Source organism: Desarmillaria tabescens, assembly GCF_030435595.1.
Source record: "Desarmillaria tabescens strain CCBAS 213 chromosome Unknown EV420scaffold_1, whole genome shotgun sequence".
NCBI classification, from domain to species: domain Eukaryota; kingdom Fungi; phylum Basidiomycota; class Agaricomycetes; order Agaricales; family Physalacriaceae; genus Desarmillaria; species Desarmillaria tabescens.
This window is the reverse complement of record NW_026848300.1, coordinates 3,435,730-3,462,057: the sequence shown is the minus strand read 5'-3', so window position 1 is coordinate 3,462,057 and position 26,328 is coordinate 3,435,730. Positions and strand designations below refer to the sequence as shown.

The window sequence follows — 26,328 nt, the reverse complement described above, 5'->3', positions numbered from 1 at the left end:
CAAGAAAATATAGAAAGAAGAAAAGAAATTATACTGATTTCACTCGACAACTCCTTACATAGAGTGGAAGCGAAGATGGATGATAGGGCACATTGAACATCATCCGAACGATTATTCATCCCTCGCTGCCAATTTAACCTTCAAACGTAGCTGAGAGCCTTTCTCAATCTGTCCTTCAACCGTCGGAGTCATAACAAATGACGACTCCCTCCTAACCTCTTCATTGTCGTCCAGCGAGAACTCAAAGGTTCCTAAAAGCTCAATCATGAATGCGTGTAATTCCATAACGCTGGAGGGGTATGAGCACGCTTCCGTCAATGTTATAAAATGCCAACGTACGCGAATCTCCACCCAATGCATGATCGCGAACCACCGGAAAATGTAAACCTTCGTCGAGCTGAATTTAGAAATGCGTTGACAGTCAAATAATACACTTACAGGCTCGCATAAACACCCAAAGCTGACTTCGTGTTCGGAACCGTATCACGCAACCATCGATCCGGATTGAAGATATCCGCGTCGTCACCGAAAATTTCCTTGTTTCTATTCAAATGTTTCGTCAATACATGGGTTTGAAGAAAGATGAAATAAGGTGAGCTCGACCTGTTGTACGCCGCAATAGAAGCAATGATCTGGGTCCCTTTCGGGATCGGTAGCTCCTGCAAGACTTTCCCCGAAGTAGTGGTGACAGGTGTGCTCAACGGAAGCAGATCATCCTGGTGGGCATATCTGAAAATATTATACACTACGGGATGGTAGCGGAATGTCTCCTTCAGGCTTCTCGTTAGCAGGGTTTATAAACATCAGAGGCTAAACTCAAAGCTAACCTTTACCATCGCCGAAAGGTAAGGCATCGACTCGAAATCAGATGGCAAGAAGCTGCTACCACCACGTTCGCGGACAACCCGCTCCGTGGCGCGTATTTCTTTACGGAGTCTCTCTTGCATTTCCGGTTTTCTGCACATCTCCAGAAGCGCGAAGGATATGGAGTTGGCTGTCGTTTCGTGACCCGCAAGGATGATTGTACTGGTGCAGCGAACATAATGAGCAAATGCTCCCCAGTATAATCAAGAAAACCTACTTCATCTGAGCTAGTAACTCCTTTTGGTCTAATCGTTTTTTGGGATTCTCAGAAGCATTGGCTTTGACCAGCATGCTCATGATATCCCTGCGACCGTCCCCCTCGAGTAGAGCTTTAGACTTCTCCGTGACAAGGTCTTTCGCAACTACGGTGGACCATTTATTCGTCTTCTGTGCGTGAGCGAGACGTGCTGATCTGGAATTGTCCATGATAAATCCTGCGAGGTCGTATGGGAGGTTATCCATGATAGAGAGGGACAGGATAGCGGGTTTCGTTGGCAGACCGAAAGTGTCGAACCTGGAGCGGTGGCAGTCCCGTCAATTGGGAGACGTAATAGAAGAAGAGAGGATTGGAATTACATCAAATTGGTGTAGGCCTTCGTGAGGGGGTTATCCAGACTATCCAGGGCTCCAAATTGGTAATCAAATGCGGCTGGTAAATGAGATAAGTAAAAACAATACAATGATAGATCACGTCCCGTTCATTCACCTTCACCGATAGCATCTAAAGCCGCACGAGAAATCCAAGGTGTTACATTGACAACGATTGACTGGTCACTGCTCAGTTCCATGAGTTCTGTCCACTTTTGGGCCATCTGGAAGAAAAGGATGAATATATATTATGAAAGAGTCATGCAAGAATGGGTTAACCTTCTCAGCGCATGCGAAGAATATTGGGAAGAATGATTTAGATTCTGGGCCACCGAATCCAGGGAGCATGACTTTTCGTTGACGTTTATGGTCATCGCCTAAATATCCAAGGACAAGGTTGAGTGATACATAGACATATATATTCACGAAAAGAACTTGCCATCCACAGCCGTGAGTCCTGGACCAACCAATAATTGTGATAGATGACGCCGGCCGGTTACTTTAGGGAACCTATAACTCGCCGTGTGATAGATATATTGAAGCGCTTTAGGATCTGAGATGAAGAGACGGTCTTCCTGGGAGGATATTAATTTAGGCGATGGTGTTGCACAGTAAAAGCTAGTTCTTACTCCCAAAGGCGCACGTACGCGGAAGACATCTCCGTACATCGCCTGCCATTTGAAGTCGACCTGCACAAGTTAAGGGAAGGAAGACGGGAAGTACGAACGGCGCATACCTCGCCAGCTTGTGCCTGTAGAAGCTCCGGCAAGTTTCCTGGTAGAGCGCCTGATCAGTTCGCTGGGCATACAAAGGAACAGAATCGAGACTTACCGTATAAGAATGATTCGGATACAGGACCGGGAATGTGAGAAATAGAGATGCGCGACCATCGTTTATATGTAAAATAGATAGTCGCAAAAATGAAGAAGAAGAGGAATTCTGCAAACATGGTTTGAAGGAAACAAGTCGTTCAACACACAGAAGCCTGAAGGCTCCTTTATAAAGGCTTTCAAGCATCCGCTCCATCACGGAGAAGCTTGTACTTGAATAAGGCCGTATACATGATGTAGCTAATAGAGATGATGTCGAGAGGATCCCCGACCCGTGTTGATAGCACAAAGTTCCAGATTTGTCGCGTGTGACAAGGCAGCAGGGGATAGTGGCTGCTTCGACCTATGTGCCAAGCTCACGGGGACAGTAGAATAACGGCAAAGCTTCCGCCTTTAGTAGTACTAAGTCCGTTTGATTAGTGAAGCTTTCAAGAATGCCGTGATACCATGGAGCAAAGATACCGTTTTTCCTAGGTAAAACGGCAGAGCGGTTAATTTAAAGGTATAAGAGATTTGGGTGCCCCGCCTTGCGAATTGGGAAGGCCATGGGAATGCACTCACGATGTAGCTTTCGGTTGCTATTCCATGGCTTCCAGATAACAAGCGTGTGTTCGCACTCAAGAGAAGGTCGCAAGGGAATAAGTTTAAGCAGGAATTGCAGGTCACGGCCCGGACCAGAGGACCCGGAGCTTGTAAAAGCGCAAGGCTGAGTACGGAATAAGTTGGACTTGACAAGAAAAGACGAGTGCAAAATAGCTCCGGCCCGACACCCGAAAAGTTAACCACGAGTCGGCACTTTCCGGCAGCCGTTCTACCGAACCATGTCCAATGTCAACGTCAGGTCATACACGCATTAGGGACTTGACGTCTCCGCAGCCGCTCTCTGCTCTCCGGACACAGCCACTGCAGCCGCTCCGGACACAGCCACTTCCAACTGGTGACTTCGAGGTGGGACGTTTTCCAAGAGGGTTTGGGACATTTTTGGGTTGTGTTCAGGACATTTGAAGAAGGGCTGGGGACGTTTTGAGGTGGGGAGATGGGGGCGTTTTCTGAGACTGTTCGGGACTTTTTTTTTTTTTCATTGGCTTCAGGACATTTTGAGATGGGCGGATGGGGACATTTTCTAGGGTTGTGTTCAGGACATTTGAAGAAGGGCTGGGGACGTTTTGAGATGGGGAGATCGGGACATTTTTTGGTTGGGTTTGGGACATTTTTAGAAGGGGCTTGGGACATTTTGAAATGGGGGGATGGGGACATTTTCTGAGACTGTTCAGGACATTTTTTTTTCATTGGCTTCAGGACATTTTGTGATGACAAGAGACATTTTCATAAAGGATTGGGGAAGTTAAACTTTGAGACCTAAGTAACCATATGCTGAAAGGGTCTTATGAGGGACGTTCATCCATGGGTTTGTCCCCAGTGAGGTCTGTAAAATGGCAGATGAATAAACATTTTACCTCCAGTTCTCACATGGTGTGTTCTCAGATATTGAGCAATGCATGGAACTTGAAGGTCCTGAGCACCAGATTAAAATGTTTTGATCCCTCACCATTGAAAACGTCCGGATTACCCTCTCTCAAATGCCCCAACTCCTTGTAGCAGGCTCATGTGTGGTACTGACTCTGGTTGGTCTCCTTTTTATGGACATAAGAACCAGAATCAATATCCCTCCCTCAAAATGTCCTGATCCCTTGTCTCGAAATGTCCCTACCCCGTCACCTTTGAAAACATCCTGATCCCTTTGTGTCAGCACCTTTTAAAATGTCCCGATCCCTCCTTTGAAATGTCCTGACCCCCGCCTTTGAAAACGTCCCGATCTCTCCTCTCAAATGTCCTGACAGTCAGTGTTGAGAATGTCCTGGTCTCTTTTCCGAAATGTCCCATACTCCCCCTAAAACGTCCCAACCCCTCACCTTTGAAAACATCCCGATCTCTTCCCTCAAATGTCCTGATGTCTTTCCCAAAATGTCCCATAGTCCCCTCTAAAATGTCCCGAACCCTCACCTTTGAAAACGTCCCAATCTCTCCTCTCAAATGTCCTGACCTGAACTGTTGAGAACAGAATCAGGAGCCGCATCCCCGGTGTCGAGCGGCGATCGGTGCTCAAAATGGTTCAGGATCATGTGATAGACCTGCTGTCCACAATTCTCGTATACTCTCGTCAACGTCGAGGAAATTATCGTCCTTTCCGAATTCTTGAAGATAACCGACGGACCCTACAGGTAAAACGCCACGATCTCAAGAAGAGGAGTGTTCTGACCCTTTGAGCTCTTTCTGGTTCCGTTGTTATCACTTTTGAACGTCTTTGATCTCTTTTGGGCCCGAGAGGTGAGCTTTCTGAGGCGTAGGCTTTCCTCGCGTATTCTCATCGGCCTGTAATTTTGTTATAGTACTTACACCTCCCAATAAAGTTGTATCGACAGATTCCCCGACCGCCAATGTCACTGCAACATGTGTTTAATATCATATAATATCTACCAGGAACCTCTCACTTTCGCAAGTTTACTACTCGGCGCCAAAGAGAAAAGAAAAAGGCATGGTGTTATCATGGTGTCTTAGCGCTTTAGCCCGTCTCAGCTCATGGCCAGCGACTCGGACTTCCATCTCAGTACACATAGGTCCTATCAGTGGCATTGACAAAGCCTTCAAACTTTGTTCTGCCTTATGTGCCACCTCAACTTCTTTGGTTTACCTTTGTCTCTATATAAACCGGCGGTATTGTCCTGCACTGCTGTTCTACACCCCCGCCTGGTACATGCCTTCCCACCGAGCCTCCTCGTCCAACCTAAAGGTACGTTGCATCGTTAAGCCATCCGTACTCAAGATCTCACTCCTCAATAGGATGCCGTCAGGCTTGGATCGACCACAGCAATCCAGTCTATCCCAGCTGCACTTGTCTACCCTACATATGCACCAGTACTTGCCACCCACCTCTCAAGTGATAAAATACCCGGACAACTACCAGACCACACCTCTGATTCACTATCTTGGCGATCTATAAACATTGCTTTGGAGTGCATTCATTCTCTGGATCGAGGTCTTCAAGTGATTGCTACCACAGGCCAAGAGAGACTCATATCTTCTATCATATTACCACTCTGGCTGGACATTCACGCATGGTCGCTTTATCTCTTACGATGCATCCAATCCTTGGACAAGGAGGAGCGCCAAAAATTCCTTCAATGCGGATGCTGCTGCCACCAAATCAATATCCTCACCCGCGTCCTCTCTCTCCTTATTGACCTGACCGAGCCTGCTGAATCCCGCCCTTTCGTCACGTCCTCTCGCGCGCTTTTCCTCGTGGCTCTAGAGCTGTGGCCCTCTACAGCTGACAGATCGCCTGGTTGGGTGGACTTCTCCTGCATATGCGCCTTTCTCTGCGTGTGTTTGCATGGACAAAACGACATCAACGCGCCCAGCGTATTTCCACACGCCGCTATCATTCAGGAGCTCGAAAGTCAAGCTATGGACACTGCACGAATGCATCTGACGTGTCTTCTCCTCGAAGCACATCGACCCGAGCTGAACGTTGTCAACCTCGAAGCGCAATATACATTGATGACTTGCCTTGCTGCCGCTTCACCGACCTTACGTGAGGCGTATCTAGACCACAGCGCTGTTCGCTGGACGGGAATTGTTCTATCTCGCCTCACATCTCAACAGTCTGCCTATGCTCCTCGCGCGCAGATCCATGTCGAGAGATGCTTGATGGCCGGCGCTCTGTTCCTCATCGAGCATGTCGGGGACGACTTACGCCGCATGTCGTCCACCGTGATACGATCTGTTCTCAGAGGCGAGAAACTCCTTTCCGGGATGCAGGATATCCAAGAAGACGCCAGCCATGCAAGGAAGTACTTTTCCCAACTCCTGGATGAGATAGCCAAGTATACTGTCTTTCGATCGGCACTGCAACGTATCGGAAAAGGGATCAGATCCGCGGAACAAACGCAGCTCGATGTCGGGCTCTCTCAAGGCGACGTGTTGAAAGCGTGGAATCGCCTGAAGGATATCGTGGAAGAGAGGACTGCGCTGGAGCGGGAGCATCTTTGGGAAGGAATACGTTGCTCTGATATTTCGGTCTGTCCAACTCTCTTGCTTCAGTAAACTACCATTTTCTAACTTTAGCCCCTCTGTCAGTGCGCTACTACTATCCAAGGGACCCAGTACCAGGTCTGCTCAAGATGTCGACACTCGGTGTACTGCTCTGTGGACTGCCAGAGAGAAGACTGGTCGGAACACAAGCTTGGATGCCGTTTGCCGGCTCCTTCTCCGATCGACGAGCAGTTCATCTCCTTCCTTGCAAGGCGGGCCGCCAGGAACCTCCCGGGCAATATAAGCGCCAAGATTGACTTCCGGACTGTGCCGCCAACTTGTACCGTCCTTGGAACTGACGCATTTCGAGCATGGGATGGCATGGAGGACATTTGTAGCAGATTCCCCGACGATTTGATAAACCTCCTTCATGTTTTGACCCCCGGACAGGATGACGCTGGTGTTGGACGGCTTCTGGTTAATATTCCTTCTTTGGGAGTGGGGGTAATGTTACACTAGTGATAGGTATGCAAGCTGATTGTCCGTGAAATTATCCAGATATGATAGTGTACAACTGGATAGATCCCGTTTCTATTGCCAAACTGCAAAGTCGTCGCGGTGACTCCTACTAGATCGTTGAATAGGCTTGTAAAACAGAGGATTTTGTCTGTCGGCGATCGTAGGATGCACCAAGCTTCCGCTCCTTTTCAGTTTCTCTCCAGACGAAAACTCTAAGGAAAATTTTATGACACTGCCATGATTTTACTTCGGGAAAAAACGGGCATGACAGGACTGATGTTTTCCTTAGCAGCGTCTGCATATCTTAGTACAAACAGGAAAAGTACTACTTGGACAAGTGAAGACCGAGAATTAGATACTGTACATTGAAGAATAAGGAAAAAGCTCAAACTCTCGTAAAGGTTTTCTTCAAGCTCTTGATAGAAGGCGAGAAGAAGTATTCGCCGCCACGAGGAACAACAAACTCATCTGTCAAGTTAATCTCAACATTGGGATCAGCAAAGTCAGTTCCCGACAACGTTCTGATTCCTCCGTTCCCAGCTTGCCCAATGATAGGATCGAATCTACGGATAACATCAATTAGTGCCGGATTATCAGGGATAACGATAACTATCCCTACCCAGGCTTAGGAAGCGTTTCCCCAACTGGCGGGAAGCCGACTTCGTTTGCCCATTCTACGTCAGGATCAGTCTCGTTACAACGATCATCAAGTTCTGGCGCGCTTACTCTTCTGAATGAACTGGAATGCATCGTCAATACTGCTCTGATAGCAGATAAACAGCAACCCTCTTTCGTGCCGCGTTTTTGCCTCTTCTTTCTCGCTTTGGGTTACCTCCGGTCCGAACTGGATTCCGCGGCGGAGGATTCGTCTGTTCTCAAGCGAGATCGGAGGGTTGGCGTCTTCAAGATCAGCGCGAGGTAGGGTCTTGCGAACATGGGCAGCAAATGGGCACCGAGACTGGTCATCGCGCCCCCCTTGGAACCTGAAGTTGTTGTTCCTGGTATCGAATGAGTGCGACAAAGACCTCTGAGGATCGGCGCCTAATTCCGGATCATCTTTGTGTGGCGTGAGGTCTATAAACATTACATGAGAATACGAAAAATTCAAGCAATTGTATGAGAATACCGATGGGTGCACCTAGCGCAGATGCAATGAGACGCCATGCACGAGAAAGAGAAGCAAAAGTAGACTCACCGCTTTTCCACCTTCCCATCATCCTTGCACCCCTCAGCTCACTACCATCCTCGGGAGAAAGCCCGTGGCCAGTAATTGGATGCTTCTTCAAGAAATCATCAAACTCCGGCACGAGCTGGAACAAGTACCGGAAGACGAGGAAGCTCCCATCTTTCGCCCAGCCCGGCCTAGTCGCCGCCCTCGAATCTCCTTCCTCCCCGACAAGCAAAGCACCCGCCCTGACAGGTTTCGGACCCGGAGGTGGATCTTTATCAAATCCAATGACGGATGGGTTTGATATATTGTCAAGGAAGCCAAAGCTATTAGTTAACACGTAAGACTTCGAGGAAGAGATGAAGCAGGACGAGAAACTTGCTGCTCATGTGCCGACACTGCGCCTGGCCTGGCATCCCCCTGGATGTGGGTAACTTCATGGATGGAAGTGCCGAAAAGAGTTTGGATCTCCAGCAGTTTCTTGTTGACGGTAAGATGGCTGTCCCCGGCAATGAGGATGACTGCATCTATCTTCTCCTTGAAAGCGGGTTCCCAGTCTGGAAGAGAGTCATGCCCAAGTTTGTCACCCAGGTTTACAGCAGCGTCTTTCAGTTGGCCAGTCTTGAAGGCCGAGTCACCGAGCGCGTCAGCGTCGGCGATGCCAAGCTGGGCAGAAGAAAGTGTTAGCGACCCAGTTCATTGAGCAAGGAGTGCCGAAGGTGTACCTTATCAACACCGAAATGCGAGAAGGCGATGTTAACACCGACCATAGGGAGGAGAATGGGTGTCTGGCCAGGAGAAGTCACCTTCTTGAGACCATCGATAGCTTTGCGGTCAGAGATGACTTGCGCGGTCGTCTTGATAAGGGGAATGAATAGCTTGAGGTGGGCCTTGAATAAACTGGTTTTGGTGATCTGGAAGAAGAGACAGGTTTCTGTCTTCTTCGGTAACCCGCCGCTGTTGAAGTTATGGTGAGCGCGTAATAGTCATAGATGAAAGGACACCTTACAGAGTATCGCCCTGGATGTTGTTGAGATCCAAGGATGGGGTGGTAAGAGGCTGCTGGGCGGCGAGGTGCAGGGCAGATGGGTTCAGAGTATCCATGGCAGGTAGATGTGTCTACAGCTGATGCTCCAGGCGCGCTTATATACGCCAGGATTATTCCATGGGGTTCCGTGACATCCTACATCGCGACAAGGTCTTTTACAGGTCACACAACGCCGATCCACTAAGCAGGACAGGGCAGGATCCACAATTCCCCGTACATCTTCCATAGTAACTTAGTTACTTCTCCTTTACAAATCATTAAAAAGTGAATAGTGTCAGCCATGTCAGCCGCACCTAGCTTCTTGAGATGAATCTTGGCAGCCAGCGCGCCACGAATATTGATGACTGCTACCATCGTCATCAAACTGTGCGAATCTGTATCCGAAGAATATTCGTGACGTAGATATGAAGCGAAACAGTTACCTGTAGAGAATGGGATCCGTAAATGACATTTGATAAACGGGGGCTAGATAAACGGCGCACCTATCATTGGACGCCTTCCCGAACAAGTGCACCCGAAGTCACTCCAAACAAACGCCAGTCAGTTGACTGGCGGGGCACCATCAGAACGGGGAAGTATAATGCACGATTTTGTCCGTGGGTTTCTGCAGCCTCAAGTAATATTGACGAATGCCCCGTGCTCTCCGTGATCATTTGCTGAGTAGGAAGTTAGGAAGGTCTCAAGACTATACATGCGGGTAAAAGAGAACGTACATATCTTACTTTATCCTGGAATCATGACCTTCCAGGTGCGTCAAAGTTGGAGCTGATCCATGAATCATATCCAAAGATTAACTCTCAGGTTCCAGCCAGCGAAGATACCTTCCGCGAAAGCTTGATCATTGGTATACGATAGCTCGACAGCTATATGGGATAGAGAATCGCAGGTTTTCACCTTGCGATCGGAGAACTTGTGCAGTCTTGCTGAAACTCCGGAATTGCGATACAAGTTATAGTAGTGATTTAAATAGATACCGTGGCATCACCAGACAGGGAAGATGATGAGCACTTGCGGTGACGTACTGAGGAGAGGGTTGCAAGTTTTCAACGTCGACAGATATAACAACGGTAAGGGAAAAACAATATCAGGACGCTGTCGCTATCGCTTCCGCGGCCATGATGATATTTGATGGCGCCGACACTGGGAGATAAGTGATAAACGACGTTTTTTTTGGCATGGGCGTCCTGACACACCTTTACCTGTATGTTATGTCAACATATAGACGTGATTGTGTAGCGCCTAGGCATGAAATAGGCCTCTAGAACGAGGGGGCGCCGTGCTTGGGCTATATTCTTCACGTCTACGAGATGCATCAGCAATGAATTGGGAGCTGTAAGCGAAAAAGAAAAGAAAAGAAAGGCACATACTGTGCAGGATGCGCTGTGTCTGCACTGTCAGCGACCGTATTGTCTATATGCGCTTGATCTTGGTCTAATCAGTGAAAGTTAGTTCGTAAAAATAGTTTCCTGAGAGCATACCGCATGAATATTCGTCCTTCTTGAACTGTTCACCTGCCAGTTACTGCCAATCTAAGGTGATGGTGCGTCTTCAAGAGTGAGAGAAACATGTCGGAACTTCGCAGCGGGTTGCTTTTCGGCAGAATAAGCGCTGGATGACGTGTAAATGACCTTCGTCGATGGATGTCGACAGACGACTGCAATCGAGGTGGTGGTCTCGGTCCAACCTCCATTTGGGGGCTTTCTCACGATAGATGCCGGCGGAACCGGTTTCATGTTCAATTACTTGCCGCGTATGTGGAAGTATGTGAGCTGAGTGTCTCTGAAACTATCCAAATTTGATAGCGTACATTGAATGGAACCCATTAATACAAGCTGAAGCGCGGAAGTCAAGTCCTGTTTAAGAGTGCTATACGTCCCTTGTTCCGAGGAACGACTCATTAGCGACTGCCGTGTAACGGAGCTCCGTCTCGCATGTACATTTTCCCTAACTCAAGTTCTTCGCCAGGACTAAAGCAATGCTCCGGAAATCTCGAAAGCTCCAGACAAAAAGGGTCCAGACTTCAGAGTGGTCGCGTTAGGGAACGGTCACGTGGTATGCGTGACTTCCACGGGCCTGGCCTGAAATCGGTTTAAGTCTCACTTTCTTGGTACAAGCTAGTGCACTCTTGGCACGTTTCAAGACTCGCAATATACTTGACCCACAATATGACGGCAAGAGTGGAACTGGTAGCATTGAGGACTATTCATAGAAAATTCGAGAACGTTCTACCGCTTGCGTGGTGTCTCATGGTGTATTGGTCACCTGCAGCGGAAGGTTCGAGTTGAAATGGCGAGGGATATAAAAGAGCGTCGCCTTACTAGTTCTGCAATCATCCAAACTTGAAGCAACGATGTCTGTCTACTATTACGAGCCCTTCTACAACTTTGACCGTCTTCTCGACGCCTTCGGCAGTCGTCCCATCGGGCAGCAGTTGACAGCGCCTAATGAGCCTACGACGTCCGTGTTCAGGCCAAAGCAAGTCGTCCTCATTATTTATGACATCATCGAAATTCTGACTGCGCCTATTTGAAGAATGGACCTGCACGAAGACACAGCCAAGAACACCGTAACCGCTACCTTCGAGCTGCCGGGCCTCAAGAAAGAGGACGTGCAGATTGACGTGCACGATGGTCGTCTCACCATCTCCGGAGAGGTCAAGACCTCCTCTGAATACGAGGAGGAAGGCTACGCTGTTCGTGAGCGCAAGTGCGGCAAGTTTTCGAGGATGTTGAGGCTTCCTCAGTCCGTCAAGGCAAGTTGATGATTTAGTTTTTCTTGAGCAAGTTCCTTGACTGAGATATGTATCTTTCAGGAATCCGAAATCAAGGCCTCCTTTGAAAATGGATTGTTGACGGTCAAGTTCCCCAAGGCCGCTGCTGAGACGGCGCCGAAGAAGATCACGATTTCTTAAACACAAAGTTGAATTGAATGTTAGGAACGCAGAATATTGTATCAGTAGTTGAATGAGAAATTGTATTTTGTAGGAGATTATTCGAGCGTGTGACTGAGAAGAAGAGCTGACGTCGTGTAATGACACCGTGATGACGCTGCGCAGGAAAATAGAAAGTTCCGTCCGGCGCTTTAAATCAAACGTCCACTGCCGTTGTCCCTCCTGATTTTCTAGCCAAGATGCTGTCGACGAGCGTCTTTCAGGGTACACTGGAGGTCTGGGGCTAGACGCGTAGTAGAAGTCATGGTGGTAAACGTAAGTGTGACTAATGGCCAGGCGTCGACTGACTCAAAACTTTCTCCACGAACATAGAGGCAAAGTTGATGTTGCGCTTGGAGATCCTCGCCGACACTATCCATGAGGGCCCGACGTCACCGGAGCGCCCAGGATGCGTCTGCCACCCTTAATTGCGTGCGGACAACTCCGACTGTGGGCGAAATTCGAATCAACGACCGGACTAAAACTATTACCTTCTCTCTTCCATGGATCCTGGACTGTGGTGCGTGGCGAACTTGGTCGTTATTTCCTTCATCTTACCTTTACTTTAGGCAAAGAATATGGTGAGGGTCGCATCTTGTGGGCATTTATCCAAACTTATCGTATGGACAGGACACAAATCATTTCCTTATCATTGCCCCCAATACCTCCAGATGCCAGGTCGGCGCTCACAGCGAGGACATTCTTTATGATACTCCTCCCGCCTTTCCTTTCATATTATCTCGCAGCGCGTCTCGCGATAACCGGTCGAGCAATATTAACTCGAATTGCCTTTCTTCCGATAGCGATCTATACCACGTATAAATGCGCCACATCGCTCGACCTCGCCCCGGGAACAGAGAACGTGAAGAACAGGTACTTTAACGATGTTCTAGTCGTACGTCTACGCAACGCCACACTTGAAAACTAGCGCTCATTTCCTATAGCTCTCCATGACTTTATGCTCCTCACGGATCATCACTTGGACCTTCACACCAATACCACCACGTCGACTAGATCCATCTCTACCATTGTCGCCTCTTCAACTCTGCCTGAGCCTCCGGGGATACGGCTGGAACTGGGGCTTACCGCAAAGCCGCGCACCGCGAGAATGGCGCCCAACGGATTCCACCATGCACTTCGTTATCGCTACAGTGTTGTCTGTTCTCTTCCATATCATCTTCTTCGACACTGTACATATAATCACCGGATGCATCGCCCCAGGAACATGGCAGTCTCCCTGGGGTGCTCCCATCCTCCCGCCTTCCGGCTACCCAAACCTCAAGACCACTTGTATCTCGTTCCTCTCGTTCTTCCTCATCTACAGCTCCGTCCAGATCATCTATGACGTCTCCACCCTCGTCGGTGTCGCCCTCTTCCAGCAACCGCTCAGCGAATGGCCGCCTCTCTACGATAATATCCTACTCTCAACATCCCTAGCCCAGTTTTGGGGCCACAGATACCACCAGATCTTTCGGCAGACTTTTTCTGGACCCTTGTTGCTCTTACCCCTGCCCGAGTTTGTGCAGCTGTTTGGAGCCTTCCTGATATCGGGCGTATTCCATTGCTTTGGGGTGTGGGGATATGGTAACGGCGCACATTGGTGGCCAATGGGAGGGTTCTTCGCGGTTAATGCGTTAGGTATCGGGCTGGAGAGGGCATGGTCGTACGTCTTTGGGAGGAAGGTCGGTGGGGTGGCCGGAATGATGTGGACAGTCCTGTGGTTGGCTGGTTGGGGGAATTGGTTATTCGATGAGTACTCGAGGAGGGGTATGATCTATCAAAAGATCTTGTTACATTTTTATTCATAATACATTGTATATTTTATAGACCAAGTAATTTGAATCGATGATTGCACTTAAAGCACTGATTATTGGAGCAGGCCAGTATGTACTATGGCTTCCTGGCGCAATGGTAGCGCGTTTGGCTTCGATTGCTGAATGGTACCAAAAGGTTGCAGGTTCGAGTCCTGCGGTGGTCATTGAGTTGCTACTGCATAGTGTTTTATATTTTTACTACTCCTGGATGCTCAAGAGTCAAGCGCTCACGGCTTATAGGGCTAAGGGTAGCGCACGAAACCTCCAAGGGGGTTAAGTAACTGTTTGTTACCGACCCCTCCCCAGGGGGGTGGTTTTGCTACGGTAAGTTACCGTTACTTACCTTATCACGTGCACTATCACATGCCTGACGCGCCGCATTGCCCAAAACCTTTGTTTTCGTGTTGTTATACATTTTCTTGATGTAATAAAAGGTGGTTCATTTGTAAAGACCACTCATCTGTGAATAGACAACCTAAATTGAAATATACATGTTATAGTACCAAATTATTCTGCTCAACTACCCGTCACATGACAGGTAAGTTACCTCCACAAAAGTCCCTCCGGCGAGGGGGGTGTGGTTACCAGTAAGTTACCGGTAATAAACCCAAGTGTATCGAAACCTAGGTTTCGTGCGCTACCCTAGGTCCCAGACTCATAACTTCCAAGGGCCAAAGGCCTCAAGCCGTGGCCCGTAAGAGTCAAGAGTCAAGCTTATGATTTTTAATACTAGCATTGTCGACGGTTGTCGGTCGTTGTTATAACTTATTATTCGGTAAGTCAGTAACTCACTCAGCACCATCCAGGTGAAAACTCTTGATTTTCTACCACACTGTAACAAAAAGGTGGTCCTTGCGATCTGCCATGATCAAATTTATTCTGTCGGTGTTACGGAATACCTTGGCACGAGGAGGTCACTGCGCAGGGAAAGATAAGCCGTCATGACTATTCTCACTGCCATCACTGGCTTACGATAATAATGGTTGCTTATCGGATACACATTTCGACGACTTTAAAGCGATTATTTAACTATTTCATCGGGATCACATCAGACTAATACGCCCCCTTTCGGCGAGGCCCAGCGCGATCAGTCTCAATAGTTCTTCTTCATCAGGAAGTTCGAACACCGATACTTTCTCGAATTTCGGGCCTACCTTCCCAGGCCGCATTTTCCCAGCTACCCAATGCTTGTCCGAATACAGCACTCCTAGTCCGTTGTTACTTAACAGTGAATATGGGCCGTCAGGTATGGGATGCTGGTGGGTAGCGACGATTTGGAATGTGTGAAGCTTCCTTCGCCAATCTCTAACAAGTAGTTCTCCGTGTCGCAATCCTCCTTCTGGGTTTCCCACAGCCAGCCCTCGCACATAGCCGCCACTCCATATACAGTATCCTTTAAACGTGTCAACATTCATCTTCTCATCCCAACGAAGGTCACCGTAGACGCATGGGTCCTCTTCAAACGACGGAACCTCGGCCATGACCTGTTTCCATGATGGTCTCCACCTTGTGTCTCCGTCGCCGGGATTTGGATATAAAAAAAGCAGTTGAGCACGATACCTCTTCTGCATCGTATTCACCAGCGCCGTCCAGGCATCCTCGACAGACTGCGTCTCGTAGTACGCTGGTATTGTGTTCGACTCCAGAAGAAATGCGAGCCCTGCTATTTTGTCTACAGGGTTCTGCGACACGCGATCCTGCATCAGCGCCAGGGCATGAACTACATTGTGGGTGGTGGAGGAGAGGTTCTCGAAACACCCCAGTTTCTGGTAAAATGTTCTGAGTCTGTCCCCTGCGTGATGATCCTCCCTGCTCGTCTGCATGGCGCTCCTCGAAGGAGTACCATCCGTAAGCCCACCAACAATCCTATTCCTGCCAATCTCTTGTAGCGTCCAAGCACGATTGAACCAACACCGCTTGCTTTGCAGGCTGTCTATTTCAAATCTGAAAGGCAGACCCAGCCCGCTAAAGTAGTACACCACCTTCGTAGCCATGCGATAGACGTGCCCGATGGTAGGCACATCGAGTTTCCACTCTTCCTCGCGCAGATCCTCCCTCTTCCCGCCCTTCTGTCTCAAACAGAGGACATCCAACCACACATACTCCGCTCCCTTACCCAGCATCTCGATGCGGATGAGATTCAGGCTGGAACCTTTGGGCATGGGCACGGGCCATTCGCGTCCATTGATGGGCGTCATCACATTCGAACGATCGTGCTCATCCATCCAAGCATGTGATATTGCCCAAAGCTTCGACCTCATCGTACTCCTGATAACCCAGTACGGCACCACTCTATTACTATAGAGATCCCAGACACGTCGAGGGGGGGTCTTTGGGTTGATAATGCGTGAATTAGCAAGCGCCTTCTGTCGCATTGCATGGTCTTCCGCTTCGCGGATTCGCAGTGTGTTTGCCAGAGTATTAATGTCGTCGTACCAAAGTGAGCGGAGATGGCCAAGTGTGGTGCCAAAATCATAACTCCTTGAGATGTAGGTATCCAAAAAAGAATGTCGAGTACGGGAGCGTCTTTCCGAGGTTCCGAGGAAGCTATTGAGTTCATTGAGAAGCGTAGCAGCGGTAAAATCGGTGCAGGGCTGATTGGCGTAATAGGTTGTTAGGACGGGGTACGTTGTACAGGTATATACCCGCTGCATTGGAACGTGAATCGATGATACCGCATCAGGTTGGTCGTTCTCGGTATCAGCGTGGAGAGTGACTTCGCGGAATTTCCGGGGCGGTCGCATCTATGCATGTATTCGTTAATTACTTTGCATTGTCCTTCTATATGTTCCAGGCTACTTACCATTTCGGGTCCTTGACGTCTAACATCCTCCCAGCAGTGCACTGTATTGAAGAGCAGCTCTTCAGGGGATAAAATACCTATATGGAATGAGGGTGTGAAGTGAAAAAGGAGTAACCTTACATACCGCCCAAGTCATCCATGCTTCAAGTTTGGTTGGCCGAGAATAGAGTCGGATGTTAGTCAACAAATGGCGACATGGTGTTGAATAATTGCACGGAAATATCGATGGGTTTTAGGACTGCGACGCATTATATAGGATCATAGGCGGCAAACTGACAGACAACTGGAATGAATGTGACAGAAGAAGTAATCAGCTATAAACGGCGTCTTCCCAACAAGTACAAGGCGTATCCCAAGCAACATGAGGGGGGAAACGAGTGTATTGTCTGGCCAAAGCAAAGCACGGATCTCGTTAGCTCGGGTTCGCTACACAAGGTCACCATGTGTGTCAGCAAGTGAGATGCCATAGTAGGAAGCGCTGGAAACGCCGAGATGACAGATCATTAGGGTATTGCTGCGATAATTAGCACAGGCTGTGCGGTAGAGATCTGCTAGAAAATCGGCTCCTCGTGCAGACGCGTCATGCCGAGCGAGAGCTGGATGACTAAATGATGCGGCACGCCATGGGAGGGTACGACACTATTCCTGCCTTGAAGAGAGGTCGATAATCGATTGCAGGATAAGCGCATGCGTGAGAAAGAATTATAGTGATAGCTTGGTCTCGGATACGGCAATGGTAGCAACGCGGCTATGATATTGGTGGCTATGTGGGCTACGCGTGGGTCGAATCAGGGTCAATCAAGTAAATCCCCATCTTGTTCTTTTCCATCTTGTCTGATGTCGCCGACTCTAGGCTGCAACAGCCGACACAGTAGATGGACCTATGGGCGTTTGTGTGGTTTTCACAACCACAATTAAACGCCACAAGAATGAACATGTTCCTACTTGGGAGATCCCGGGAATGTTTTGGTAGCTTAGCCTCTTCAGTCTTGGGAAAGTGTCGTAAAACGGATGATGAGATCGCTCGAGATCTGACTTTGCAAATGCATGTGCGATTGTCCAGGGTGTCCGCAAAAGAGATATATGATTTGTATCCCACAGGGAAGCGGACCTAAGCCGTACCAAAACTGTAACCGTTCGAGATGTGGGTTCGAGAAGAAATAATGAACTCGCAAACCTAGTGATCCATCTATATGATGATACTCCAAGGGTAGCATTGGGTTGTGTTACGAGCATATCAATCTCCGAGCTGAGGCAAGGTGCACAGGCGAGAGAAGATGTTGTGACAAATTCTGGCTAGTATAAGTCAGTTGCTTGGGAACCTAAAACATTCTTCTCCACTGACCTCAGATACGGCGGAGATAGTGACTTCAGGAAGACCTTCATAACTGAAAAGGCGCCCGATGTGCCTGGGAATACATTATTTATTACCTGTCCGCTTAGTTGCTGATACACGCACCATTACGACGTTAGTCCTAGATCATACCGGAGGTATGAAATCACATTTTAATACTCGTCAATTGTTTAACCTATGCAAGACACAGAAAAATTAGCGACAGTAATCTGATCTCAAAGACGCGTCTCACCCACCTCGCATAATTCCGTTAGGCTTTACATCCAGTGAAGCCTGAATGAGGTGCTCAAAAAAGGCATTGCGATAGGAGGAGCCCGAGAAATTTCGCTGTAAATGTCAGGTCCCTGGGTTAGGAGAGCAAGAGTAAGCAAATCATAGCTAGAAGATAACTGTGTTCATCATACCCAATCCGACGTTCCATGTTTTGTGGTAATACAAAAGTCAATTGCCTTCACCATAAAGACAGAGACTTTGCGCGCCTCTTCAGGATATTGTGACTGAGTTCATATCAACTTTGGGGTCGCCAGAGAGGAGAGGGTGCACGTGTCATCCTGTTCTAGTTGAAAACCGATGGTACACAAAAGAATCATCGAGTGAAACTAGGTGTAGAAGATTAAAAAATCATTGTAAGTGATATGCAGATCGACGAGAAGACTGGCAGAGCACTCTGCTTACCTCTAGCAGCTCCGTACGCGAGGTTTCTCTGAGCTTTCTCCCGGGCCTGGCCATCCGACCGGACTTCTAATAAACGCAACGCATCGAGGACTTTAGAAGATTTTCGACGCGTAATTTTCTACATAGAGGCAGGAAATACAACGAAGACAATAGATCAAAGGCAGCCTCGAGGTTGGCTGCGAAAAGGGAAGCAGCGTCCGGTTCCATCCGGCCCGGCTTGCTTTGCTCGTTGCTTTGACGCTCACGGCATTTTGGTCTCGAGAAATCCATCTTCTGCTCTTCCTCCTGGACATTGACTTTCGTTTTCTGATTGCAGAGCCAGTAAATGTAACGAGACATTTCCTCGCCCTGCAACCAATGTTATGACCTCTCGACGGCGAACTAAGGGGCGCGATGGCAGGAACTGATGGTGAACATAATGACATGGAAGATGCAGGCGAGAGGAGATGGTAACCAGCTCCGGCAGTCGTGTTATCTTTCCTTTTGGCGTTCCTGCTACCAGACAACGGAGGCACTTGGTCAAGGAAAAAGCACCAGAGGTCGTCTCAGCCAGCCACTATCACAATGGCCGCCTCAAAACCAATCCGACAGCCGGCGGCCGCACTTGTCAATGACTGCATGTGGCACATCGTTGCGTGTCGTTGGGTAGGAAATGGAAGAAAAGGTACGTATGTATCTTCTCACGTGTTGTCAACGAACATTTTATCAGGTTCCAGCAGTTTTCTCTTCTAGTGAATTCATCGTCATCAGGCCTGGATCTGATGGACAGCAAGGAGGGCCGCCATGTTATTGTCCGTTTACATCACTTTGCCGATAACTCCTCTGCAGTTGACTCCATTATACGTCCCAAACGGGGACCAGGTCAACAGCATGCAACAGTGTTTTTCAAGATAGCCACGGAGCTCTTGGAAGAGGACGAAGAAACATCGCTGGAGGTAGCATGGGCACCCGGCCACCAGGACATACCTGGAAACGAAAAAGCGGACGCTTTGGCGAAGGAGGCATGTACAATGTTCGACATGGGACAGCGCACATATGCAAACGCAAGGAGAAGGATGCGAGAACGAGTACAGAAGAAATGGGTACAGGAGTGGGAAAGGACAAGCCCTACTGGCCGCTTTGGACTCGCAAACCGACTCAAACCACAGCTAAAACCAACCCAGAGGTTCAAGGAGACACCACGCGAGGTGTTCGGAAGGCTCGTACAGTGTAGAACAGGGCACGCCCACATGGGCGAGTTCTACGAACTGTTTAACATCCCAGAGGCGACGGACTGCGAATGCGGCGAGCGACTACAAACGCGAGATCACATCATACGATCCTGCCCACGATACAACGACCATCGACAGATCCTACGCGAAGGATCACAGAATCTAGTGATGTGCGACCTTTTGGGCACGACAGAGGGCATCGAAGCGGTCACAAGGTTCCTAGCGGAGTCTGGAGCCTTTACAAAGACCGGAACTCAAAGGCGAGAGGTGGGAATGCCGCTCTGGGAAGATGAACCAGAGCCGCATGAAGAAGAGGATGATGGATAGAACACTACATCGCAGCGCTACCGGGCCCCCCCATTGTTTCTTTTCCTTTATTCTTTTTCTATTTGTATTTATTCCCTATCTCTTTTCCCTAGACAATGATTTTCGCAACGAAGAATAGACACCTAAAACACACGAAGCTACATAGAATTTTACCCGAGAGTTTTACATACCATAGAGTTGACAAGTAGATTAGTATTACAACGAGTAGCGGTACAGTCATACATAGCAGTAGAGTACTGTACCCCCGCGTCTTCGCCCACTACGAGGCGTGTTGCGGGTCACCAATCCAGACCTTCATCATCATGTCCGTTTACATCAATCACGCAAACGATTATTATGGGCAACAAGAACCGTGCCGTGTATGCGTTGGTGATGATTGCTGAGCTGGAGGACTCGGTTTATTGGTTCACCCTACGTTACGGTGAGTCTCGTTCTTCGGGTGGCATCCTCTGAATGAGGTTATAGATCTCCAATGCACGACGTGTTATACAAGGAATCATCTCTGTATGGATATATGATAACGATGCAAGTAGGCGCCTGAACGCTTCGACTCCTTATCGTTTAAGCTTGCGAAGCTAGCTGGAATTGGGCATCCCAGGAATAGACACGCCGACAGCGCTTGTAACCCGGGGTCCTCTTGCACTGGTGAGCCTTTCGTATCTCATACTACTCTTACATTCTCAGTGGTTTAGTTTTCAAATGCAAGATTCCATATCAGAAATCTTTACTCTGATGGCCTTCTTCAGGCGCCTCGCATACCCAGAAGCATCTTCCGGAGGATATAAATAAGGCCATCACAGCGCGCCTAATGCTCAGTGCTTGTATACGTACAGTAACTGCGGCTGCGTAGTCTTCTTCACACGGTCCCGTTCAGACTCTTACTATCACCCCAGAGGTAGGGCCTCATCGTCAAAGATCGGAGTCCTCCAAGCTGACAATTTGGATTGGTCACAGCTTTATCTTGCGGCATGAGTACTACTTGCGTCGTCTGCAACACCCCGACCAATACACGATGTGCAAGATGCAAGAGCGTCTATTATTGCAGTAAGGCGCACATAGCGCAGGTGCATCTTTCCTTGTGTATCGCGAAAGTGTTCTAACCAAGACTTTGTATAGGACTGGCCCGTTCACAAAGTATTCTGCAAGCGAATCAGCGAAGCTGGAACAAACCCCTTCGACGCTATTCTGTTTGGCGTTAATGAAAGGCTCATCAAACTTCCTTGGACGTGGGGTCCCCTTGAAGAGGGGGTAGGAAGAAGCTGGCAGAATCTGGACGACGGGCCATGGTTTAAGGGCAGAGATAGCTTTATCCGCACGCTATATGTTCAGAAGTTTGGGGCTAATGGACCATCCCTTGGTCGCACTCTTGCAATCCTATATGACGATAACTTTTTGGTCAACGGCTCCTCGATCAATCGGTGTATTCAGAGTGTTGTTCGAGGCGACTCTGTACACCCTTGGGCGGGGAACATTCTGGCTCTTAGGGCGCAGGGAATGCCCTCAGATTGGTATAACAATGCAGTTATGGAGGAGGATTTAGCCCCGCTGATACGATATTTTGAGGATTATGGAAAATAGGCTGAACAAGTTACATGCAGTTGGTTGTTGATGTTCTTTTTGAAGTCTTTGCTTTTCTCGTTAATTCTTGGACGCTATTTGGCTTACGATGTACCTCATGTGTGTAGTAGTAGTGAGCGCATAGTACGAACTGTTTATGCCTTGAATACCCTCACAGCTTCGCCGATTTTCCAAATCTAAAGCCCTTGCTTTCCCTCTTCAAGAACGCCCACATGAGTTTGTCCTTCCAGCCTTTCTCCTTCCACGCATTCAAACTCGCCGGAAATTCATCAATCACTCCTGGCACCGTGCTGTCATGGGCGATTAAGAGCAGGACATCTGGATGTGCATCGAGCTTGGTCAGCTTGCGGAGCGTCTCGTTCGTCTTTGGTACGTCCTGATACACTGACCGAGATGGGATGCGCAACATGGGCGTGCGCAGAAGAGCAACGTCTTGGGCGATATGTTTAGGAAGTGGGAAATGAGTCTCGTAAGGAGGGGCGGGCCGCATATCCCCCGTATGGTGGCAACAGTCCCCGCCTAGGAGAATGAACGTGGTTGGCGTTACACGTGCGAGAGCAGAGACGTGTCCCGCGAGATGCTGTGAGTATTCTCAGATGTGACTCGAGAAAGGTAGAGATCTAGTACGCAACCCCTGGAGTATGGAGGATGTAGAAGCTTCCGTCGTCAAAGTAATCCAGGGCAGGAAGATCCGCGATGCGTAGCGATCCCTTCGAGAAGGAGAGTTCGGTCACTTTTCGTCCGCTGAGGTGCATGTAGCTGGTTAGGAATCTACAAGACGGGATATGGGAACATACGCGAGGTCGCTCTCGATTAATGTGGCGTTGGGGTCACTTGGGTAGGTCCTGAGATCCGAGCCAGGTCCTACGACGAGTTCGGTGGTTTGAGGGAATTTGGACATGTCACCTGTGGTTTCGTAAATGGTTAGTGTTAACGAAGACTTAATATGTCATCAGCGCACCAGTATGATCCAGATGGGTGTGACTTGACGAAATATTCAGTCATTGAGGAGTAATAGGGAATAATGACTTAAAACTCTATCACCTCCATATGACGGCTTTAACGCTCCCAAGATCTACACCTCCCTTCGTGAGCTTCTCTAGGACATCCGTAGACGCTTCCATCGCCTCCCGTACACTAAGGCCTCCGAGACTCCTGATATGCCTATGCACGGCGGGAGATAGGCTCTCAGAATCCTTGCGTAATCCAAGGTCATACATAACCCTTCCCTTCACCGGGTGCTCAATGAGAAACGCGTAAATCGGGCCTGAGAAAAACTCATGACCCTCAACAACTGGGGTAAAGAAGAGAGAAGCAGGGAGACATTTTAGCTGTCCAACGTTTAGCGCTTTTACGACGACCGTGGATGTCGAGGGTGGAATCATGGTGGCGGACATGAGAACAGCTGTATAATGTGTCCACAAGCCTATAAATGAAAGTTGGAGTCATGAGAACCGTCACAGAGTTGCCGTTGGAGGGTGTATGGAGAGGCTTTGGTAAGTAGTGCCCCAAGACTGTGAGAAGACACGGGAGAATGTATGGCTGAGCCCGTTCGTTGTTGATCTTGGGTCCTCGGAAACGTGAAACGTTATGGTCAGGTGTAACCACAGCACTAAACAGTATCTAGGACATTCTCACTCTTTGACTTATCGCCGGCCGAGCCACAGGACAGTTTGAACACAGGACCCGCATTCAACGGAGGGAAGGCAGTTTCGACTGAGTGAGAATACAGGATGCAGTTAGATATGTGACGGTGGGTCTAGACTGCATATGTCCCACCGACCTAAGATGGTTCAGCTGGGTAAGTTCGGCCCGGTTCTTGATGCCAGAACTTTCAAGTCGGAGCAGTACGTAAACTAGGTGTTCAGATAGGCGTCTGCCCTTCATGATCAACGATAGCGATAAGAGGTGAGAGCGCATGTTTTTCGGTCTTATTATGAGCCTCTGCTAGACTTTGCTGACCCTTGACTGCAGACGTGTATTGCTGCAACTGGCTTGCAAAATCGGGAATCCAAATCGATATCAGATGACTGCGAAGAGAAGTAAACGTAAAGCCAGACTCCAACTGGGAGGGTCGACGAGGGAAATGGATTACGACTGTTCAGTTTTCGATTCGAGTAGTACGTTTAACGGTCAGGGCGAGCCCTCAAGATCTCAAGGACCATTTCCGATTGTCGCCCGGTGACCAGTTGAGTACCAAGAGAGTTCCGCGAGCATTCCGATGCCAGCACCACCGGCAAGTCCTTTCAGAATCCATGACCTACTGAACCTGTTTCATCCCAGAATATAGCGTTCATTGGAAAAAACCAAGTTCCGGACACCAGCATCAAGTCAAGAACCAAGGAGAACACAATAAAAAAACGTAAAGCTTTCATGCTGATATGAAGAGCTTCAGATGGAAACCGATGGAAAGTGCGAAGAACACCAGTGCGGATGTCAGACACATGACGTTGATCGAGCATCTGAGGCCGCCCTACTATTTATATCTACTGCAAGGGCAAACTTTCTTTCAACTCAATGGAGCCTTGCCCACCTACCGAGGAAACTGGTCTCCTCACTCCTACCTCTACCTCTACTCTTTCCTCCCAAAAGCGACGCTCACGACCCGCGACACCTCTACCACACCTGCAGATATGGATTGTCCTGGTGCTGCAGATATGCGAACCGATAACAAGCCAGAGTATCTACCCTTACATCAATCAGGTGCGTCGTCCCAGGACACCGTGGACCGCTGGGTGACTGACCTTTTGCCCTGTAGCTGGTGAGCGAGCTGGATATCACTGGAGGGGACGATAGGCGGGTCGGATATTACGCTGGCTTGATCGTATGTCTCGCTTTTGTTTTCGCGTTCATCTGCCAACAAGAACACCTGTAGGAGTCCCTCTTCTTCGCGACCGAAGCTATAACGGTTCTCCATTGGAGTCGGTTCTCTGATACCGTAGGGCGAAAACCCGTCCTGATGATTGGACTGGTCGGGTCAGCCATCTCAATGCTATCGTTCGGTCTGTCAAGAACCTTCTGGGCACTAGTCATTAGTCGCTGCGTCACTGGACTACTGAATGGGAATATTGGTACGTGCTCCTCGGTTCTCGACGCTAAGCATGAATGAAACATTCCTGGGCAGGCGTTATGAAAAGTGTCATGGGCGACTTGACAGACCCATCTAACCGTGCGGAAGGATTCGCACTAATGCCTGTCGTATGGTCTTTTGGGGCAACGATGGGGTACGTTCGTCATCCTGTTTTGGTCACAACATTAACTGGAATTTACCGCAGCCCTCTTATCGGCGGAACGTTCGCGCGTCCCCATGAACGATTTCCCGAAATCTTCTCAGGCACCTTTTGGAAGCAATATCCCTACTTTCTCCCATGTCTCGTCTCCTCATTCTTCGTCTTCCTCGCCTTTCTAATAACACTTGTCCTATTCAAAGAGGTCAGAACGCTTAGTTTCCCAACTCTACCCTGACTAACTCGCTCCTCTCCAGACTGTACCAAAACACCGCCGTCGGTCCCGATCCTACGACTCCATAGAAACACAAAACTCCTTAAAAAAGCGCGACGAGCCAGTCCCTCTCCGTGGTTTGCTCATCTTTCCCGTCCTGATATCCGTGGCGAACTATGTCACACTTGCCTTCCTCAATATTGCTTTCAATGCACTCTTCCCTCTCTTCCTCGCTATGCCACCCTCCATAGGTGGGTTGGGCATGCCTCCCTCGACTATTGGCTACATCATGGGCGTCTACGGCGCCTCTACTGGTATCTTCCAATTTTTCTTCTTCGCCAAGATAGTCAGAGGGTTAGGCGAACGCCGGGTGTTCATCAACGGCATGCTTGCATTTCCCTTCATGTTTACGCTGTTCCCTATCATCAGCTTCTGCGGGGGTACACCCTGGATTTGGGTAGGGATAGGATGCATAGTCGTGTTATCCATCATTATGGATATGGCATACGGCGCGATATTCATGTTCATCACTGCTTCTGCGCCGAGTAAAGCGTCTTTGGGCGCGACGAATGGGCTTTCGCAGACTACTGTCTCGATTGCGAGGGCTATAGGGCCTGCGCTCGCGACGTCTTTGTTTTCGCTCTCTGTGGAGAGGAACGTGCTTGGGGGGTACGGAGCGTATGTTTTGTTCGTGGTGTTGTCGGTCGTTGCGCTGGGCTTGGCAGTGAAGCTGCCGATGGAGGTCTGGGAAGAGGATGATGAATAGACCGCGATTGCTTAATGAAAAGTAGGTGATAACCCCAAGTTTTATCTACCTACACATGACTTGGACAGCACTGGTTCACGATTTTTTTTTGCATTTGGTCACTGCAATCCCATAGACGAGCTGTTTTTGCTGTATTCTGCTTTCACTGATCAATATACTTATTCCCTGTTTTTCTCCACAGTGCCGGCGGAACCGAACCTGTAGCCGGCCCTCAAGATGATCCTGATGGATGTGCGTTATCGCCACTTTCGGATGTTGTAATCGCATTGCTCTTATCTGCTCTATCGCATCCGCTGACATCTTTGTCTTTGACGTGGGATAGTACAGTAACTGGCCTTCGAAACCAAAGATCGATCGGAATATACCCCCAAACAGTGGGAA

General features: G+C 48.9%; 9 protein-coding genes and 1 non-coding gene across 10 annotated transcripts; 6 read left to right on the top strand and 4 right to left on the bottom strand.

Annotated features, from left to right (window-relative positions):
- Window positions 1-111: 111 nt before the first annotated feature.
- EV420DRAFT_1616499 (cytochrome P450) lies at window positions 112-2,401 on the bottom strand (the record flags this gene model as incomplete). Its single annotated transcript, XM_060475126.1, has 13 exons — window positions 112-289; window positions 340-387; window positions 439-543; window positions 604-770; window positions 828-1,026; window positions 1,082-1,378; window positions 1,441-1,513; window positions 1,571-1,676; window positions 1,732-1,829; window positions 1,892-2,027; window positions 2,082-2,141; window positions 2,189-2,226; window positions 2,284-2,401. 13 exons carry the CDS (start codon window positions 2,399-2,401, stop codon window positions 112-114), a joined length of 1,623 nt encoding a protein of 540 aa, XP_060340011.1.
- A 2,636-nt stretch (window positions 2,402-5,037) lies between these two features.
- On the top strand, window positions 5,038-6,833 carry EV420DRAFT_1634659 (uncharacterized protein; the record flags this gene model as incomplete). The annotated part of the gene is made up of 3 exons (XM_060476343.1): window positions 5,038-5,073; window positions 5,124-6,359; window positions 6,420-6,833. 3 exons carry the CDS (start codon window positions 5,038-5,040, stop codon window positions 6,831-6,833), a joined length of 1,686 nt encoding a protein of 561 aa, XP_060340010.1.
- A 129-nt stretch (window positions 6,834-6,962) lies between these two features.
- On the bottom strand, window positions 6,963-9,335 carry EV420DRAFT_97433 (peroxidase TAP). The gene is made up of 8 exons (XM_060484224.1): window positions 9,011-9,335; window positions 8,727-8,958; window positions 8,384-8,667; window positions 8,029-8,327; window positions 7,960-7,971; window positions 7,560-7,907; window positions 7,453-7,507; window positions 6,963-7,396 (listed from the first exon to the last, which is right to left on the bottom strand). The coding sequence occupies exons 1-8, from the start codon at window positions 9,103-9,105 to the stop codon at window positions 7,219-7,221; spliced, it is 1,503 nt and encodes a 500-aa protein (XP_060340009.1). The 5' UTR covers window positions 9,106-9,335; the 3' UTR covers window positions 6,963-7,218.
- A 1,944-nt stretch (window positions 9,336-11,279) lies between these two features.
- On the top strand, window positions 11,280-12,040 carry EV420DRAFT_1499024 (small heat shock protein). Its single transcript, XM_060470985.1, has 3 exons — window positions 11,280-11,524; window positions 11,582-11,801; window positions 11,862-12,040. Exons 1-3 carry the CDS (start codon window positions 11,400-11,402, stop codon window positions 11,958-11,960), a joined length of 444 nt encoding a protein of 147 aa, XP_060340008.1. The 5' UTR covers window positions 11,280-11,399; the 3' UTR covers window positions 11,961-12,040.
- On the top strand, window positions 11,980-13,843 carry EV420DRAFT_1499020 (uncharacterized protein). The gene is made up of 4 exons (XM_060470984.1): window positions 11,980-12,254; window positions 12,312-12,559; window positions 12,609-12,873; window positions 12,923-13,843. Exons 2-4 carry the CDS (start codon window positions 12,357-12,359, stop codon window positions 13,784-13,786), a joined length of 1,332 nt encoding a protein of 443 aa, XP_060340007.1. The 5' UTR covers window positions 11,980-12,254; window positions 12,312-12,356; the 3' UTR covers window positions 13,787-13,843.
- A 29-nt stretch (window positions 13,844-13,872) lies between these two features.
- On the top strand, window positions 13,873-13,956 carry EV420DRAFT_t27. The gene has a single exon. It is a non-coding gene; the product is annotated as a tRNA-Arg (tRNA).
- Window positions 13,957-14,571: 615 nt separating this feature from the next.
- On the bottom strand, window positions 14,572-17,089 carry EV420DRAFT_96695 (uncharacterized protein). The gene is made up of 3 exons (XM_060484182.1): window positions 16,720-17,089; window positions 16,596-16,672; window positions 14,572-16,536 (listed from the first exon to the last, which is right to left on the bottom strand). The coding sequence occupies exons 1-3, from the start codon at window positions 16,733-16,735 to the stop codon at window positions 14,836-14,838; spliced, it is 1,794 nt and encodes a 597-aa protein (XP_060340006.1). The 5' UTR covers window positions 16,736-17,089; the 3' UTR covers window positions 14,572-14,835.
- Window positions 17,090-21,130: 4,041 nt separating this feature from the next.
- On the top strand, window positions 21,131-21,740 carry EV420DRAFT_1258514 (uncharacterized protein; the record flags this gene model as incomplete). The annotated part of the gene is made up of 2 exons (XM_060466894.1): window positions 21,131-21,226; window positions 21,279-21,740. 2 exons carry the CDS (start codon window positions 21,131-21,133, stop codon window positions 21,738-21,740), a joined length of 558 nt encoding a protein of 185 aa, XP_060340005.1.
- Window positions 21,741-21,891: 151 nt separating this feature from the next.
- On the bottom strand, window positions 21,892-23,125 carry EV420DRAFT_1473292 (beta-lactamase-like protein; the record flags this gene model as incomplete). Its single annotated transcript, XM_060469123.1, has 5 exons — window positions 21,892-22,320; window positions 22,373-22,511; window positions 22,538-22,646; window positions 22,702-22,724; window positions 22,785-23,125. The coding sequence occupies 5 exons, from the start codon at window positions 23,123-23,125 to the stop codon at window positions 21,892-21,894; spliced, it is 1,041 nt and encodes a 346-aa protein (XP_060340004.1).
- A 966-nt stretch (window positions 23,126-24,091) lies between these two features.
- On the top strand, window positions 24,092-26,055 carry EV420DRAFT_96728 (major facilitator superfamily transporter). The gene is made up of 6 exons (XM_060484183.1): window positions 24,092-24,443; window positions 24,499-24,564; window positions 24,616-24,811; window positions 24,865-24,964; window positions 25,016-25,172; window positions 25,225-26,055. The coding sequence occupies exons 1-6, from the start codon at window positions 24,258-24,260 to the stop codon at window positions 25,945-25,947; spliced, it is 1,428 nt and encodes a 475-aa protein (XP_060340003.1). The 5' UTR covers window positions 24,092-24,257; the 3' UTR covers window positions 25,948-26,055.
- The last annotated feature ends 273 nt before the right edge of the window (window positions 26,056-26,328 follow it).